This window comes from Thalassophryne amazonica, chromosome 7, assembly GCF_902500255.1.
Source record: "Thalassophryne amazonica chromosome 7, fThaAma1.1, whole genome shotgun sequence".
Taxonomy (NCBI): domain Eukaryota; kingdom Metazoa; phylum Chordata; class Actinopteri; order Batrachoidiformes; family Batrachoididae; genus Thalassophryne; species Thalassophryne amazonica.
This window is the reverse complement of record NC_047109.1, coordinates 53,826,965-53,843,497: the sequence shown is the minus strand read 5'-3', so window position 1 is coordinate 53,843,497 and position 16,533 is coordinate 53,826,965. Positions and strand designations below refer to the sequence as shown.

General features: G+C 41.8%; 1 protein-coding gene across 1 annotated transcript in view; it reads right to left on the bottom strand.

Annotated features, from left to right (window-relative positions):
• The window catches only part of dhx16 (DEAH (Asp-Glu-Ala-His) box polypeptide 16), an 81,251-nt gene that overhangs the window by 49,254 nt on the left and 15,464 nt on the right, over nt 1-16,533 (bottom strand). Inside the window, 11 exon segments of the mRNA XM_034173627.1 lie at nt 871-891; nt 893-1,012; nt 2,149-2,252; nt 2,255-2,299; nt 3,131-3,143; nt 3,465-3,563; nt 5,826-5,962; nt 5,965-6,035; nt 7,491-7,533; nt 7,536-7,605; nt 8,926-9,036. Coding sequence (XP_034029518.1) covers nt 871-891; nt 893-1,012; nt 2,149-2,252; nt 2,255-2,299; nt 3,131-3,143; nt 3,465-3,563; nt 5,826-5,962; nt 5,965-6,035; nt 7,491-7,533; nt 7,536-7,605; nt 8,926-9,036 — 834 coding nt within the window.

Here is a 16,533-nt window from a genome sequence, read left to right as displayed (position 1 = left end):
AGAAATGATTATTTTACGTAGCATGGTGTCAAGTAGGACAAACGTGGCCTCCAGCGGGACGCATTGGCACGACGAATTGTGCGGCAGCACGGGGCTCAAATTTGTGCAAGTGTGCAAGGTGCCTATACCAAAATATCTAGAAATTAACACAAATAGTCAGTTGATGGTGATCAAAACACCACACTATTAGTTGCTGTGAAAGCATCAATGCACCAATAGAAAGATAGAACAGAATAGATGTTTATTGTTACTACTGCATTTACTGCATTCGCAATAAAATTCGGGTGGCATTTTCCAAACCGCTATACATAAAAAACAGCAGCAGGTTTAAAAAAAAAAAAAAAAAACAACAAACGGCTTCACAGGACAGCAATACCTTCTTAAAACACTAATGAACAAAATAATAAATAAATAAAGAATCTTGATGTAATGCCTCAAGGCAGTACGCCTCCTCCATACAACCCTGCAAGAAGGATTTGCATACATATAACCAAGCAGCCGAGGTGTAAAAACACTACAGCTTCAGAAAGTAAAAGCCCTGTGCACCTAAAACAGGTGATCTCAATACATTAGGTCATCCACCTGCCTAAAGAGTTTACTAATTACAACCAGCTGGTTTATTAGGAAGATGGAAAAATATATGGTTGGACTTTTACTTTCTGAAGCTGGAATTTTCCACCTCTGCAAAGCAGGCACTTCTTCCTTTCTTTCCATCTCCCTCAGCATATGTATAGGTCTGACATTGCGTGCAGCTTGAAACGAGCTTTTCTGTCAGGTTGCTTTAATTTCCAAAACCTAGGTCTGGTTTACACCAAGGCCACCACTGCTCGGGAACTTTGTTAAACATTAATAAATTCAGTAAACAGTTACCCGTGAACATGGTGTGACCAATTAGTGACTCCATCCCAGTACGGGCGTTGTAACTCTTCTGTTTGCAGAAGCCTGGGTCAATAACGTAGATGATGCCATCAATTGTCAGTGAGGTTTCTGCTATATTAGTCGCTACCACCACCTTGGATTGAAAAGGAGAGATCAAATGGGAAATTCACAACAAAGTGATTATGGACCCTATCCTCTGCCACGAATGAAGTGGCCACACAATGCAATGCATATCATTGCTAGTCTAGAACTTTATACAGTCATTTCACGCCCATTTTCCTTTGATACCAAATGCACTTGGACTCTTCCATATACCTATCTAAAAAATGAGGTGTGGACAAGCGCAGAGCTGACATGTTTCTATTGTCTGTCACAAGAAGGCTTTGAGCTCAAGACCACCTAAAAAGGTCGAGAGTCCATTGCAGCAGCTATGTGACATTTTAAGAGTGCAACACTCAGACAGATCTTACATAAAAGCAGGTTCACCATATACATACACTCTATGCACAAATGAACAGGAACATGAACCCAATCACAAAAACAATAACTAAATAAAAACACAACTTTAATAACCAAGCTTTTAGACTATATTCTAAAGCCACTTTTATCCCTCCCAGCAGCTGGGCCTGTATGGATGAACGCGGCACATTCAATTTTCACAGGGGGTCCGCATATTGGTTTAAAATGAAAACATATTTGCTGATAATACATCATTAAGATTTACAACAACCATCTCTTATATATATTCTACACTGATTACTACAGCATAAACTTAAATATGCCAAGCATTTTTTATTTTATTTGACAATTACAGTCTTCAGCATAAAAAAAATGTCTTGGAATATTAGAAATTTGACTGAAAGTTGAGTAATTAATTATGTGCTATAAATAAGATGAATCTTTCAGTCATTTTGATTGTACAAGTTTTGGAACCAAGTGCACTGACCACGAGCTCACCACACATAATCTCACTGCACCACAGCCACCTCTTGGGATGAATACTGGCATTGACATTTATTCTGGCAGAGGTGATCAGGCTCTTGCGCATTTTTTACTACTGAAACAGTAAATGGATACAGACGGTCCTGGTTGAAACTGAAGGAACTACTAGAAATGACTATCAGAAAAGGAGAAAGTTTGATTGTCTCACTGACCAAGTGTTTGAAATTTGAATATTAATTTTACACTGATCTACTACGAGCAGTAGAACTGCATGAAAAATCATTAGTCTCGCAGCTAAACTGTATGAACACAGTGGCATCTTCCCACCTTACGAGCTCCAGGAGGAGTGGGGTTGAAGATTTTTGTCTGCATGTCGGATGGCAAATTGGCATAAATGGGCAGCACTAATAATTCTGCAATCTTAGATCCAAGCGCCGGCATCTCTCCTGCAGCAGCTCACAACATGCCTCATCTCCTCCTGTAAAACACATAAAGCAGAGCAATTAAATTAAAATAAAAACAAACATCATATTTGCTCAGAATAACAGAATTTTGTACCATCTTATTTTTGAATGAATTAGGTCTATGAAGGGCATCTTCAAGGTGTGGTCTGCTCATGCATCTTGGAATATATGTGATGAATAAATATACAGTGGTCCCTCGTTTATCGCGGGAGTTACGTTCTAAAAATAACCCGCGATAAGCAAAATCCGCAAAGTAGTCAGCGCTATTTTTTGCAATTATTTATAGATGTTTTAAGGCTGTAAAACCCCTCCTACACACTTTATACACTTTTCTCAAACAGGCATTAACATTTTCTCACTTTTCTCTCCTGTGTAAACACTCCTCTTTTTTCTTCTGGGCGAGAAGAGTATAAACAGACACACGCAGAACTCTCCCTTTGCTCACTGCCTTCGGAGGGTACGGATGTGGGACCCACAAAGAATCCAAGTCCTCTCTCGGTGGCCACGGAGCTCTGCGGCTGGGGTCAACATCCGCATCAAACAGCGAGCGTAGTCTCTGGACCTGTTGCCAGATTTGGCGCAGCTCCGCACAGGAGACAGGAGGACGGTGTGAGTGGCGCGCTGCTGCGTTTATCGAGCCTGCAGACTCAGTAAGGGCATCGGAGGCAGTGAGAGCAATCGCGGTGATGCGACCAGTGCCCGACCGGCCCGCCTAATAAGGACGCAGAACACAATGCGCTGTTAAAAAAAAAAGCATGCAAAACTGCACACACACCAAAAAAAAAAATCTGCGAACCTGCAAGGCCGCGAAAGATGAACCGCGTTATAGCGAGGGACCACTGTACCTAAAAGTGTTACCTGTCATAAAAGAGTGTAGGACACATACACAGACAATACTCCAGAGTGTGACCATTTTTAGGTTAATGTTCAACTCTGATGGGCCTGACAATGAGAAAATGTGTCTGTCTGTGTGTATGTATGCGTGCAGCAACCCCATTCTATGAAGAACCTGCGCCTACTCTGCATCTGACTGTGTCTGACCCTGATATAAGTTAGATTAGTTGGTAGATGGAGGAAAAAAATAAGACAGGAGTAAACAGCGTCTTGTACTTGTGATGAAGACAGCCAATGATACTGGATGGAGTCATATCAAATAATCTATAATGAAATAATCAATACCTGTCCTGTAAGAAAGACCAGGATATCTCCAGGAGGCTGGGTGACATGAATCTGAAGCACCGAGACCACACATGCCTCGAGGTAGTCTGCCTCTGGAGCCTTAACAACACAAGACATGGAGAAAAAAAAGAATAAGAAGAGAAAGAGAAGTAAGAAGGGTAGTTCTGATGGTAACAACACCTGATGGTGACCTTGTTTACTTTTCTGCATACCTAAAGAGAGAACCCATGAAGCATGTGTTTAACCTAATTTGTAAGGTAACAACTTGTAGTTTCAGAAAATGTGTTAATTTAGTGTTTGACCAAAGCTTAAAAACTAACTAACAAACTACAGTATACATCCTTACAAACACAGCGAAATGTCACTTTTCTTGGATCTTCAACAAATCATATCTCAACAGCAATAACTAAGCAATGTTGCAACAACAATGCAAAATCACCACACACTTTTACTGTTAAATCAGCTACATCAGTGCAGAGGTTAGCATGTCCCTGCTCGCCTGAACACAGTATCAGTGGGGAATATCGTCAAGGGCACTGAACATCCATCCAAACATTTACCACTCCACGCCCATGGGGTCCAAACTAACCAAACTTGCCACACAAGCAGGTCTCTGAGGAGAACAATCACCATAGCTACATGGACCAAATTTGCATATTAATTTGTACACAGGGTAAGTGCTCACAAAACTTACATTATTTGAGCTAGCCAAGAAAGAAAGACATTTTAAACCCAATTCATAACTGACTGAGGTCACAGAATACAAAACTTTACCCAGAGATGGGGTTTTCTGGCTGACAACTTCTTCCACACCTGCTGAAAGCTTGACAGAAAAATGATTTTTCTTTGTTTACAACCCATCCCATACGTGACTTACCTTACTGATGAATAAAGGGTTGTTTTTTTTTGTTTGCAATTAAAAATGAGAGACTTGTCCTGAAGGAACAGTAACCCTGACCAAATTCATACTGTGGAGCAGAGGGACAGATACTCGGGCACTCACTGACATTTGAATCTTCCCAGATTTAACCCAGAAGTAAACCGAGGTAAATCTGAAATTCAAGTCTACAATGATGTGGTGTTCCACAATCACGTGGCACAGGCCACAGATGCACGCATAGATGGACAGATGTGCGCACAGATGGCACAAATTTCTATAGTTTCCACAAAGCGACAGTGGGTGCTAAGAACATGAAACAGTCTAATCTTGTTTAGTCAACTAATCTTTTGACGTTAGTCGTTGCACATAGCGCTTCATCGGTTAAAGTTTTGCATTACCTGACTAAAGTGTTTAGCCTGGTACAGAGGAGGCTAATCTTATTTTAGTCGACAACACTTTAGTGTCTTACCTGTTGATTATCATATACCACCATTTGATGGAGAAGGAAAGAAGGAGAGCCTTGTGGCGGAAGTGGGTGTTCCAGAACCAGAATAACCCATTAGAGATGTTTACGGATGCAGAGGCTCAACAGCGATACCACTTACACCCGTCTACAATCTTCATCATGGACATGATAGCTCCAGCCATTAACTACCAAGCAAGGAAGAACAATGCCCTGCCAGCCCTTCTTCAGGTTATGATTGTGCTGAGGTTTTATGCCTATGGGACCTTTCAGCAGGTTATTGGCAACACCATCCACGTCTCCAAGTCGACCATGTGCCAAATCATCAGGGACGTTAGTTCGGCACTTATCATGCACATCAGGTGATTTGTCCAGCTGCCTATTGAGGGACACTGTGATCTCCTCCCAAGCCCGTCTTTTGGCAGCTAGGGTTGATGTTGTTCCTTTGGAAGACTCAAGAGCACCCCTACATCGCATGCATACATCCAATAAGGAGAGCTTCTTCCACACTGGAGAACATAGGGGCCTTTTTTCCCAGGAGCGTTTCTACTCTAGTGTGACAGATTCAACCATGGTTGTAGCAGATGACCGACCAGGAAGTAAACAAAACTCTCGTGCATTGGGAGGCCATTTCTCGGCAGCGACACTCGTTAGGCTGATTATGCCCTTGAAAATAATCTACAGGTTAGCTGTCTATGTCAAACGGAGATTAGACGACTAATGTTGGGCAACTAACCTCAGTCGACTAAGTAATTTAGTAGACTTAAAGATCAGACTGCTTTATGAAACCGAAAATATATTTGAAATTTTGCAGCAGGGGCTGTGGAAGGCATTACTTTGCCTTTTTCCAACCACCAGCAACTCAAAACTAACAATTTACCATGAAAGGCATGCACAAAAACTAAAAGAAAAATACAGTCTGCCCACCCTTCCCAGTTGAGTTTTATACATTACTTTCTCACAAGCTTGAAGGTGTATTCCATTAATCATCCATGTAACATAACATGCTTGCTCTTACTTTAGTGTAGTAGATGTCAACAGGAAATCTTCGGCCAGGGATCCTGAAGACAGGAGCATCATCAAAGAAGAAGGAGAAGCGTTCCGTGTCCAGAGTAGCACTGGCCACCAGCACCTTCAGGTCAGGTCTAAATCTGCAATGTCCTTGATCAGGCCAAACAGGATGTCTGTGTGGAGCGTTCGCTCATGGGCTTCATCAATGATTATGACACTGGAGTAAAAAGGAACATGACAGAACAACTCAAAACTTACAGCTGTCCAAAATTTGAACATTTGTATTTTTACAGTTGAGTAAAACTTGTGACTGATGGAAAGGACTTGCTGTCTCACTCTGGAAATTGTGATGGTCTGCATTGTAACAACTACAGGGATATTACACTGCTCTCACATGGGAAACACACTTTCAGGATTATTCGTATTCAGTTACACTTGCGAGGTGATATTGGCAGTCCCTGCTTGCAGCCTATGCTGTTTTTTTTTTTTTTGCAAAGTGTTTGATTCGGGTTTACTGTGCTGGACTTTGGGACATCCTGAGAATTTGAAGGATCCCCAAAAAGCTGACCGATGGCCAACCTGTACACAGCTGCTGTGTGGAGCAGGAGCGGTCTCTATTTTCTTTCCAGTAAATTCTGGCATTCATCAGGAATATGCTCTGCACTGTTAAATGCTTGCATGGACTGGGTGTCAGGTAGGGTTGTGCAGACTAGCAGCTTGGGTGCCTTTGTCAGCAAGGAAAAGATCACAGACCTTGAATTACTGGAGGCTGTGATCACCGCAAAATCACTGGATGCCCTAACTGCAGAAGCTGAGTGAGGAATGGATTAGTGAGTATTAGCAGCTGTCCTGGACCAACAATAAGAGCGGCAATTTCAATGACTTCCTGGACTCGTCCATCAGAAGCCTCATCTGCATGCAGTGAAATTGTCAAACTTGTAGACACATTCACGTATCACTGCAGTGACATTCATGTCTCTGGGTGCTCTGCCTTTGAGACTGAGAGGTGTCCAGGAAGCGTTTATGGAGTCATGAAGTCACAGAGAAAGGTGTTTGGTGATGCCAAGAGCTTTGGATGAGAATGAATGGACAAACCTTGAGGGACCTGATGCTTCCTATCTTACTGTGTGGTTGTGTGACTTGGGCATTAATCAGTGATCTAAACTGACAACTGCATGCCTTTGGTAGTAAGTCTTGTCGAAGGATACTTGGGTACCACTGGAATTACAAAAAAGTAATTCCAGTGGTACTTTTTAGTAATTCCAGTGGCAAGTGGTACACATTCCATAATGTGTGCCACTTGCATTATGAGCAAACATCTACAATCACCATGTGGCACACTCTCTGGGCATATTCAACACACAAGTACCTTTGTGTTGACAACTTCAGGAAGTGGAAAATGCCAACTGGACATCCACATTTCACCTGGCTGCAGTACACAGATGGCTAATTTTGGAGAGATGAAAACACATCAGCTCTCAGTATGGGTGACTACTATCCAGGACCCAAGGTGGTTCCATAGTGTGGTAGATAAGGGTGGCACCAAGCACAACATTTATGCTCCCAGACCTGACTTGGTAAATGCTCTGAATGCATGATGAGTAGCTGGTTTACTTTCAGGACACAGACTGGATGTGCAGTGAAAACCAATTAATGCAGCTACTTGTAATACCTGTAACTGGCCAAGTCAGGCTCAGTGAGAAACTCACGAAGCACATGCCATCAGTCATGTACTTGAGTATCGTTCTCTCAGAAGTGCAGTCTTCAAAGCGAATACTGTAGCCTACCTGAAGGAAGTACATAAAGGAAAGACACTTATGTAAGAATATTTATCAAACCAAAATTTATGTTAAGAGTTACATTTTATTTTTCATCTTTATGCAAATGTTGTAAGCTTATTTTCAAACTGTTTAAATAGATTTAACTGTTCACGTCTTGAAAACGTCCCAAAATGCTAAAATATGCATGAACAAATTTCTGAGAATTTTATTCCAATATCTGTAGTCATATGGCTTGTTGTCATAACAGACCATCTAATAAGTGTGTGCGCAGTAATTTTTACCTTCACCAATAAAGTTGGAGGAGGTTATGTTGTTTCCCCTGTTCGTTTGTGAATGGCCTGGAGTCCACAATTTTTCATATATCATTATGAATATTTTACTGAAGACTCATATCCTGATAGGCAAGAAATGATTAAATTTTCAAGGTCATAAGTCCAAAGGGCAAAGTCAGGAAAAATCCCTATCTTTAACATTCTTGGTGCACATTTTGCATTATATCTTAATCATAAGTACCTCAATAACTCATTTGTGACAGTGAGGTACAAAGTGGCACTCTCAATGAATAGACTAAGTTTGATCAGCATGTGACCCATATTGCGGATTTAGTGGATATTTGATATTGACATTGAAAAGCCCTTTTGATCTATATTTTGTATTATATTTTCGCTTATGAAAAAACACTTTAACACATTGGGTTTTGTTTGGTAACTCAAGTCCAGCAGGTCTGGAGATAGGGTGTGTTTGCCCGCACACCCAGGTTACACCGAGTCTTGCCTATGCTCAACCTATTTACCCATATAGTCTGCTGTGCAACAGCAGGCTGCCACAGATTAAACAGTACAGGAGATTAAATATGAATATTGCTTTAATGCACAGCTTTTTTCTGATTTCCATGTAAGAGGCATTTTGTTGTTATTCATTTCTGTAACTGCATTTACTCTAATAGTGAAGACAAATTAATTCACTATGTGCAACTACAAGTGCACTTTAAATCAAACTATAAATGGGCATGTAAAGAGCCATTGAATGTGATTAAGTATGTTAGTAGCCATCGTCTGTGTTAGTATGTGCCCACTGCAGAACCATATCACACTGATGCTGCTCTGTAGACAACAGGTTAAATGCTTTGGTGTGAGGGCAATCAACTGAAATAATCGAATAATCCAATAAAGCATGTAAATAAGCCTTTGCTGATTTTAATAAAATGCTTTCTTTAGCACTGCTTCATTCTGTTTGCTTCACCCATCAATGTGTAACATACATCACTCATTCTCAAGAACAAGCAGTGTCTTAAAATCTGACAGCATGACAATTTTTAAATCTCACCTCATTGCCGAGCTTAACACTCATTTCCTGTGCCACACGGGCTGCCACAGACATCGCTGCCACTCTCCGAGGTTGCGTGCAGCCGATCTTCTTTTCTCCATTAGTGTAGCCCTGAGAGAAGAACGAGCTGTTCAAAGATCAGTTCAACCAAATACCAACATGACATTGTACTGTACTACTAGTAATAAATTCCTAGGTAGCTGAATTAAATATAATACAGGCTTTGACACTGCAGCCAGGCTGCTCTGTGTAAGCCTGATCCTGTCAGATCTCAGAGGCTAATAGGCCTGTCGCACCTTGATGATTTAGCCAGCGTATGTTGACCTATGAAAAATACCCCAAATATGCTGGCGTATGTCTATGGGTAAGTTTTGTACAAGTTAAGAGCACGCCGACGTACACTGGTATACGTTGTAATACGGCAAGGTCATCAAAAAAATTTGGGCTGCACAATATTTTGACACATGCCAGCGTATGGCCGTATGTTCCCACCATGGTGGGCCATTAGTTGTAGGTTAGTTATGCAATTGTTGACACATGTTGCTTGTAAGTTCTCATAAATTGAAATACGTCCATTGATACTGTCCATTGACTGGATCAACGACTGAAAGCTACAGTCCTCATGTGAACAGTTCAGACTGTTTAAAATATTAATACTATTCACACATGGATTCAATATAAAGTCTTAAATCTTACCTTTTCTTTTCAGTCAGACTGAGAATTAGAATCGCCTTTATTGTCATTGTAATTTGCATTACAACGAGATCTGAGTGCAACTCCAAAAAGGTGCTTTTCCGTGCGTGCGAGTAATTTTTAGCCAAATAAAAGATAATAAATTTAACGTAAACTGTTCAGAATATATGTACAACTAATATAAACATAAGGTAAAATAAAATGTGGACCAAGTAAAAGGTAAAAACGAGAATTATATACAACTGTGGAATCATACTGCACGGGAAAATTGCACATCGTTTACAGATATTGCACAAGACACTTGAAAAGGTGCGGATTAGAGTGATTTGTTATTGTTCAGTGCAGTGATCGATCTGGGGAAAAAGCTGTCCCTGAGTCCTGTTTGTCCTAATTTTGATTGACCTATACCGTTGGCCGAGGTAGTAGGTCAAACAGGTGGTTGCTGGGGTGGGATGTGTCTCTACTGATGCTGGCAGCTCTGCTGAGGTAGCGAGAGGTGGCAATGGTCTTCCAGGCTGGGCAGAGAGCAACCAGTGATCCCCTGGGCCGTTTGATCATCCTCTGCAGTTCTCTCCTGTCTGCTGCTGAGCACCCCCCGTACCACACTGTGATGCAGTACATGATAATGCTCTCGATGGTGGCTCTGTAACACCAGCAGCTCTCCTCCAGATTGTTTCTCCTGAGCACCCTCAGGAAGTGGAGTCGCTGCTGGGCTTTCTTCACCAACACTGCGGTGTTGTGTGTGTGTTGTGGCAGTCCAGGAGAGGCTGTCAGAGAGCTGCACTCCCAGGATCCTGATGGAGCTGACCCTTTCCACACAGTCCCCCTTGGATGTAGAGCGGGGCTGGGTCAGCCCTGTTCTTCCTGAGTCCAGGAATTATTTATTTGTTTTTGTGGTGTTCAGCAGCAGGTTTGTTAGCTGAACACCAAGCTATCAGTTGATTGACTTTGTCTCTGTAGTCGGTTCTCATCCCCCCCTGAGATGAGCCCATCACGGTGGGTATCATCCGCAAACTTTATGATGGTGTTTGTGGGATGGGTCTGAGAACAGTCGTGCGTGTAAAGGGTGACAGGAGGGGGATCAGTACACAGCCTTGAGGGGAACCGGTGCTGAGTGTGATGGTGGGAGAAAGGTGGGGGCCAAGTTTCACGGACTGTGGGCGGTTTGTGAGGAAGTCCTTGATCCACTGGCAGATGGGGGTGGAGATGCCCAGATGTGTTAATTTCTGGACCAGGATCTCCGGGATGATGTGGTTGAAGGCTGAGCTGAAGTCCAGGAAGAGCATCCTCACATAGCTCCCCTGGTGCTCCAGGTGGCTCAGCGCGGTGTGGAGAGCTGTGGTGATAGTGTCCTCTGTGGAGCGGTTTGCCCTGTAGGCAAACTGGTGGGGGTTCCAGAGTGGGAGGCAGACAGGCTCTGATGTGCTGAGAGACCAGTCTTTCAAAGCACTTCATGACCACAGCGTAAGTGCAACAGGCCTGTAGTCATTTATGCTCTCCACTGCTGACTTATTTGGGACTGGAATGATGGTGGATGGTTTGAGGCAGAGTGGAATGATGGCCTGCGACAGGGACAGGTTGAAGATGCAGGTGAAAACACCCGCCAGTTTGTCAGCACACGCTTTCCAGGTACACCATCGGGGCCGGCCCGCCTTCCTGGTGTTCACCACCTTCAGCACACGTCTCACTTCGTGTTCCTGAAGTGTTAGTGTGCTAGTGCTGGAGGGTGGTGGGTGTGGAGTTGCTGCTGGTCTGTCTGCTTCAAAGCGGGCAAAGAAGCTCCTCTGCCAGCAAGGCATCAGACCTAGCATTTCCCTGGGTGCTGCTTCTGTAGTTGATTATATGATTTATTCCATGCCACATCCTTCTGGGGTCATTTGCAGCGAAGTGGTCCTCTATCTTTTTCTTGTATGCAGCCTTGGCCTCTCTGATGCCTCTTTTCAGATCGGATTCATCATCACAGCCTGATGAAAACTTATCCACATAAAGCATCGTGATTTTGTAAAATGACGTCTGAAAATACTTTAGTTCCTTATTATTGCTGCAGAAACATTTTAAAGATGTCCCTCTGTGTTTTGTGTGCTCCCAATGTATTTCTGAGCCTGAACCAGAGAACGCCAGCGTTTTGTGCCACAACAAGACAATTAACTCATTTTAAAAGTTGAAAGAGTCACAGCACCTCATTCATTGACATCAGCGTTTACCACAGGCATCAGTAGACTCTGCAGCATTCTGCACGTGATGAAGATAAATCCCATGATCCACCAAGACAAAAATTAAATAAAAAAAATTTAATTACTCTCTTTGGCCTCCATGCAGAGGAAAGAGGCTTGTGCAACAGCGTATGTGTACTCGATGACATCTACATGCTCCGCCTACCAAACAAAAGGGTTTTGCTGGGGGTGAAAATGCAAGCCAAGCCATGCCAACCTGCACCATACCATGCTGTGCCGTCCCAGACCGCTCGTGGAAACGGGGCTGTCAGCATACGCTGGCTAAATCACCATGGTGTGACAGCTGCATAACTTACTCAACACAGCCAACATACTAGCCAAATTTTTCATGTCGGCATACGCTGACTAAATTGTCAAGGCATGGCAGGCCTATAAGCAGAGTGGGTCCTTCTTAGTAATTGGATGAGAGATCTCTTCAGAAGAACAGGGGCTGCGTCAATATCTGCCGTAAAGCTTGCCAAACTCCAATGCAGGTGTGTGTTGGAGCCACTGTGGCAACCCTCTACATATGGGAGCTGCCAAAAAGACAACAACAAAACAGTTTTGACAATGTTCACTGCTGAAACACAACAGCAAAGATTTCAAATGAAGACAGCCTCGTAACTTGACAGTCACAAAATCTCACTGCCAGTAGATGATGTGATGTGTGCTGAGCCCCCTCCTCTTCACCTTGCTGACCCTCCACTGCACACCACTACACAACAACAACCTCCTCATCAAGTTTGCAGACGACACAACCGCGGTGAGTCTCATCAGCAACAACAGTGAGACCAACTACAGTAACGAGGTGAACCACCTGACCTCATTTTGTTAGTACAACAATCTCTCCATGAAAGTGGAGAAGACAAAAGAGATTGTTGTGAACTTCAAGGGGACCAAAACCCAAAACCCTCCTCTGACCATCAACGGTGCTGCTGTGGAGATGGTGAGCAGCACCAAGCTCCTGAGTGTGCACGTAACAGAGGACCTGCCCTGGACCACAAACACTACATCACTGGTCAAGAAAGCGCACCACCACCTCCACTTCCCTCCGTAAAAATCCTACTGTTGTGATAGCTCTGCACATAAGAGACTGTTCTTGTTTTTTGTTAACTCTGCACTGTCTGGGAGACAGAGTAGCAGAATTTCAATTCTCAATATGTCTGTGTATGCATTGCAGAACTGACAGATAAAGCTGACTTGATTTTAAGTGTCACTGTTTTTATTTATTTATTTTGTGGGGGCGGGGGCATCCCAATTAGGGTTTCTATTTTATTTATTGATATACTGTTATTTTATCCCAAATAAGAGTCATTTAATACAAATGTGATACTTGTATTTTCCTAGATATTGAACTTGCAGACATCCCATTGCAATGAACATGGAGTTCATGCAATACTCAAGGCATGCTTTATGCATGGATGCTTAGGTTTGGCCCCCCCCAGGAAATTTTAACGAATTTAAGTGCCCTGTGGTGCATTTTGGTGCATTGGATTAAATCTGTACTTGAAACAGCTGTTAAAATTTCTCTTGTGATCTCATGCAGTATGGCATGATGTACCATCCTGTAGGAGTATATACAGAATATAACAACACAATAGTTTACAAATATAGCTAACTCATGCAAAAAACCTAATTGGTTTAGTCTGTTTTGATTGGGCACAAAGACTAGGCAATTAAAATCTCAACATGCAAAGAACTAGTTAACTTCATAATGCTTTCAGACTAGATAAAGAATCATAACATAATACTGATGAGATTCTGCTTAGGATCAATTCACTTTTGTATGCCATCACAGATGGCATTACCATGTATACATACTATTATAGTAAATACATATACAGTCAGCCTATTTGTCTGCTCTGAACACTGACATGGCATCTAATCAGTCATTCTATACCGAGAGTGTCACATTTTCTTCTTACAGAACTACATAAACACAGTATAAACACATCAACCAATGTTCCACATCCTGGTTTCTCTCCTGTGTAAAATTATATTTGAATATCACACTGACTAAATTAATATGGATGTACAAAACATGAATATCACTCTAAAATATCTACTATACTTTAAGTCAAGGCTTAAAGCCTATTTTTTATTCTCTTTCTTATGAATAGTTTTTATTTTTTATCTATTTTATTCTTTTACTTCTGTTTTAATTATGTATTAGAATTGTTTTTATTTTTATTTATTTATTTTTATTTTTTATGTTGAACTGTTCTATGTGAGGTGCCTTGAGATGGCTTTTGTTGTTGATTTGGCGCTTTATAAAACCGATTAAATTCAAAACTGAATTGAACAACATTTTATTTAGTCTTAAGTAAATAAATATGAAATGGTCACTGGATCCTTAAACCTTGGACATAATAAATTCTACATGGCAGATCCTTGATCTCTGGACATAATAGAAATAAACAAAATCTGTAGTTTTTGTCAAAGCATTTCCTTTCAGTCTTTCCATATATCTGAGCTGAGCTCTTACAGCTGGCTGTCCTGTATGTCAGCATCAGTTTAATTCATAAAGAACACAGGACGTCTCATTTTGGGAAGAAAAAAAAAAAAACGTTTTAGTTGATCATAGTTTATTTTCTGTATTACAGCGTTTGGAAAGAGGTGTCATTTTATTTAAAGCGCCAATTTGTGTCAACGGAACGGAGGACGAGTCTCGTTTCTTGACTACAACATGACAAGAGTCCCAGTTAGTGACTTTAATCCAAACAAACGTGAATCACGATATTTTAATGGCTTTGACAGGAGTTAAGAAGCAGACTTACAGCTTCTGAAGAGCAGCGAATCGAAGAACCACGAGCCAGTGGTTCAAAGCATTGCTTCAATGGCTCACGCATCAAAGTGGAGTCGCACTGCAGAAACGGTCGATTACAGAGCCGCTGCAGACCAAACCCTGAATATCTGTAAGACTTATTCGTACGTCCGTATGACTCTGAAACTCGGAAAATCCGTATAATTTATGGACAATCCGTATAGGTCAGGGGTGGGCATCAAGGGCCGAGACACTGCAGGTTTTCCGTGCAACCAATCACCCTCAGCAGGTGGGTTGCTGATGAGCTTCTCACTCTGAACATAAACACCTGGTTGTCAATGAAATCACCTGCTGAGACACCTGATCATTAATGAAATTACCTGCTGAGGTGACTGGTTGCACGGAAAACCTGCAGTGTCTCGGCCCTTTATGGCACATGATTGCCCACCCCTGGTATAGGTTGACGTGTATGGATTTGAGGAAATAAAAATTAATGTTTTGCTAGTTCTTTTAGATGGCGAGATTTTGCAAAAAGACGGAAATCCGTCCAAAGATGGCGAATAAGCATCCATGTGTATCTCATTAGTTCATAACCAGAGAGAAAAAAAAATCCTACAGCAGTTTATAGCTATTTTTCCAGATATAAAAGACAAAATGCATTTTTATATATCAGGTAAAATAAGTATTGAACACGTCACCATTTTTCTCAGTAAATGTATTTCTGAAGATCCTACCAACATAAATTTTCACCAGAAGTTGGCAACAACCCAAGTAATCCACACATGCAAAGAAACAAAAACAAATAAGTACAGAAATTAGGTTAGTGGAGTAAATGAATGACACTGGAGAAAATTATTGAACATGCTTACTGCAATTTTTAATACTTCGTACAAGCCCTTGCTGGTAATGACAGCTTCAAGATGGCTCCTGTGTGGAGAAACTAGTTGCATGCATTATTCAGGTGCAATTTTGGCCCATTCTTCTACACAGACAGTCTTCAAATCTTTAAGTTTCCGTGGACCTCTTCTGTGAACTGCAATCTTTAGTTCTTTCCATAGATTTCAATTGGATTCAAACAGCTTCATTGTCATTCTTTGAAACCAATTGGGTAGCGCAGTCTCGTTTGAAAGTAGATGCTAATGGGTCAAATATGACACGTGATGTAATTTCTCTACCTCCGGGGACACAAAACACTGCACTTTATCTGAGTTTTTGAGCAAAATTACATGCAAACAAAGTGAAAATCCAAAGAAAAGAGTGACAATGCAGTGTAAAATGGACATGTGTTCAGTTTGTTTATGACCAAGAGCTGAAACATGTCAAGGCGGTTGTATAGGCGAGAGAAGGTAGCTACTCTGGTTAGCTGTGTAGGCTAACACTTACTGACATGACCTCTCACATTTGCCTCATCTTCCTTCTCCACTGGGAACCAAAAAAACCTGCACTTTCAGGACTGCTTCGAAGATTGCAGCCGAAAACAAACAGTACACCGTTTTTCCATGTGAAGATATGCTGTGCATATATTGTGCAACGGGAGCGGCTGTCCCTGGTCAAATCACGCAGGGTTCAAATGAGACTGCGCACCCGATTGACAGTTCCTTGACTGAGTGTTTGGAATCACTGTTTTGCTGAAATGTCCATCCTCGTTTCAACACTGGTGGTTGGCTCTCACTGCGGTATTGTATCACTTCCTGTTCCGGAGCACAGCGGTGTTTTGCTGTATCTGTTAGCTGTTTAATCTGCGTAGTTAGATTGATCTAGATAACTAGATAACGATTTGTTTCATAGTGTAATCTTCACGTGCCTTAACTAAAGCACTCCTTCTGCTGAATCACCTCTAAATTATTTACACATTATTCACTTTGTGTGTTTTTAGGAATCTGCTAGCTTAGCGCAGCTACTAGCTCTTAGCCGGTTTAGCATGGCGGCTTCTGCTGT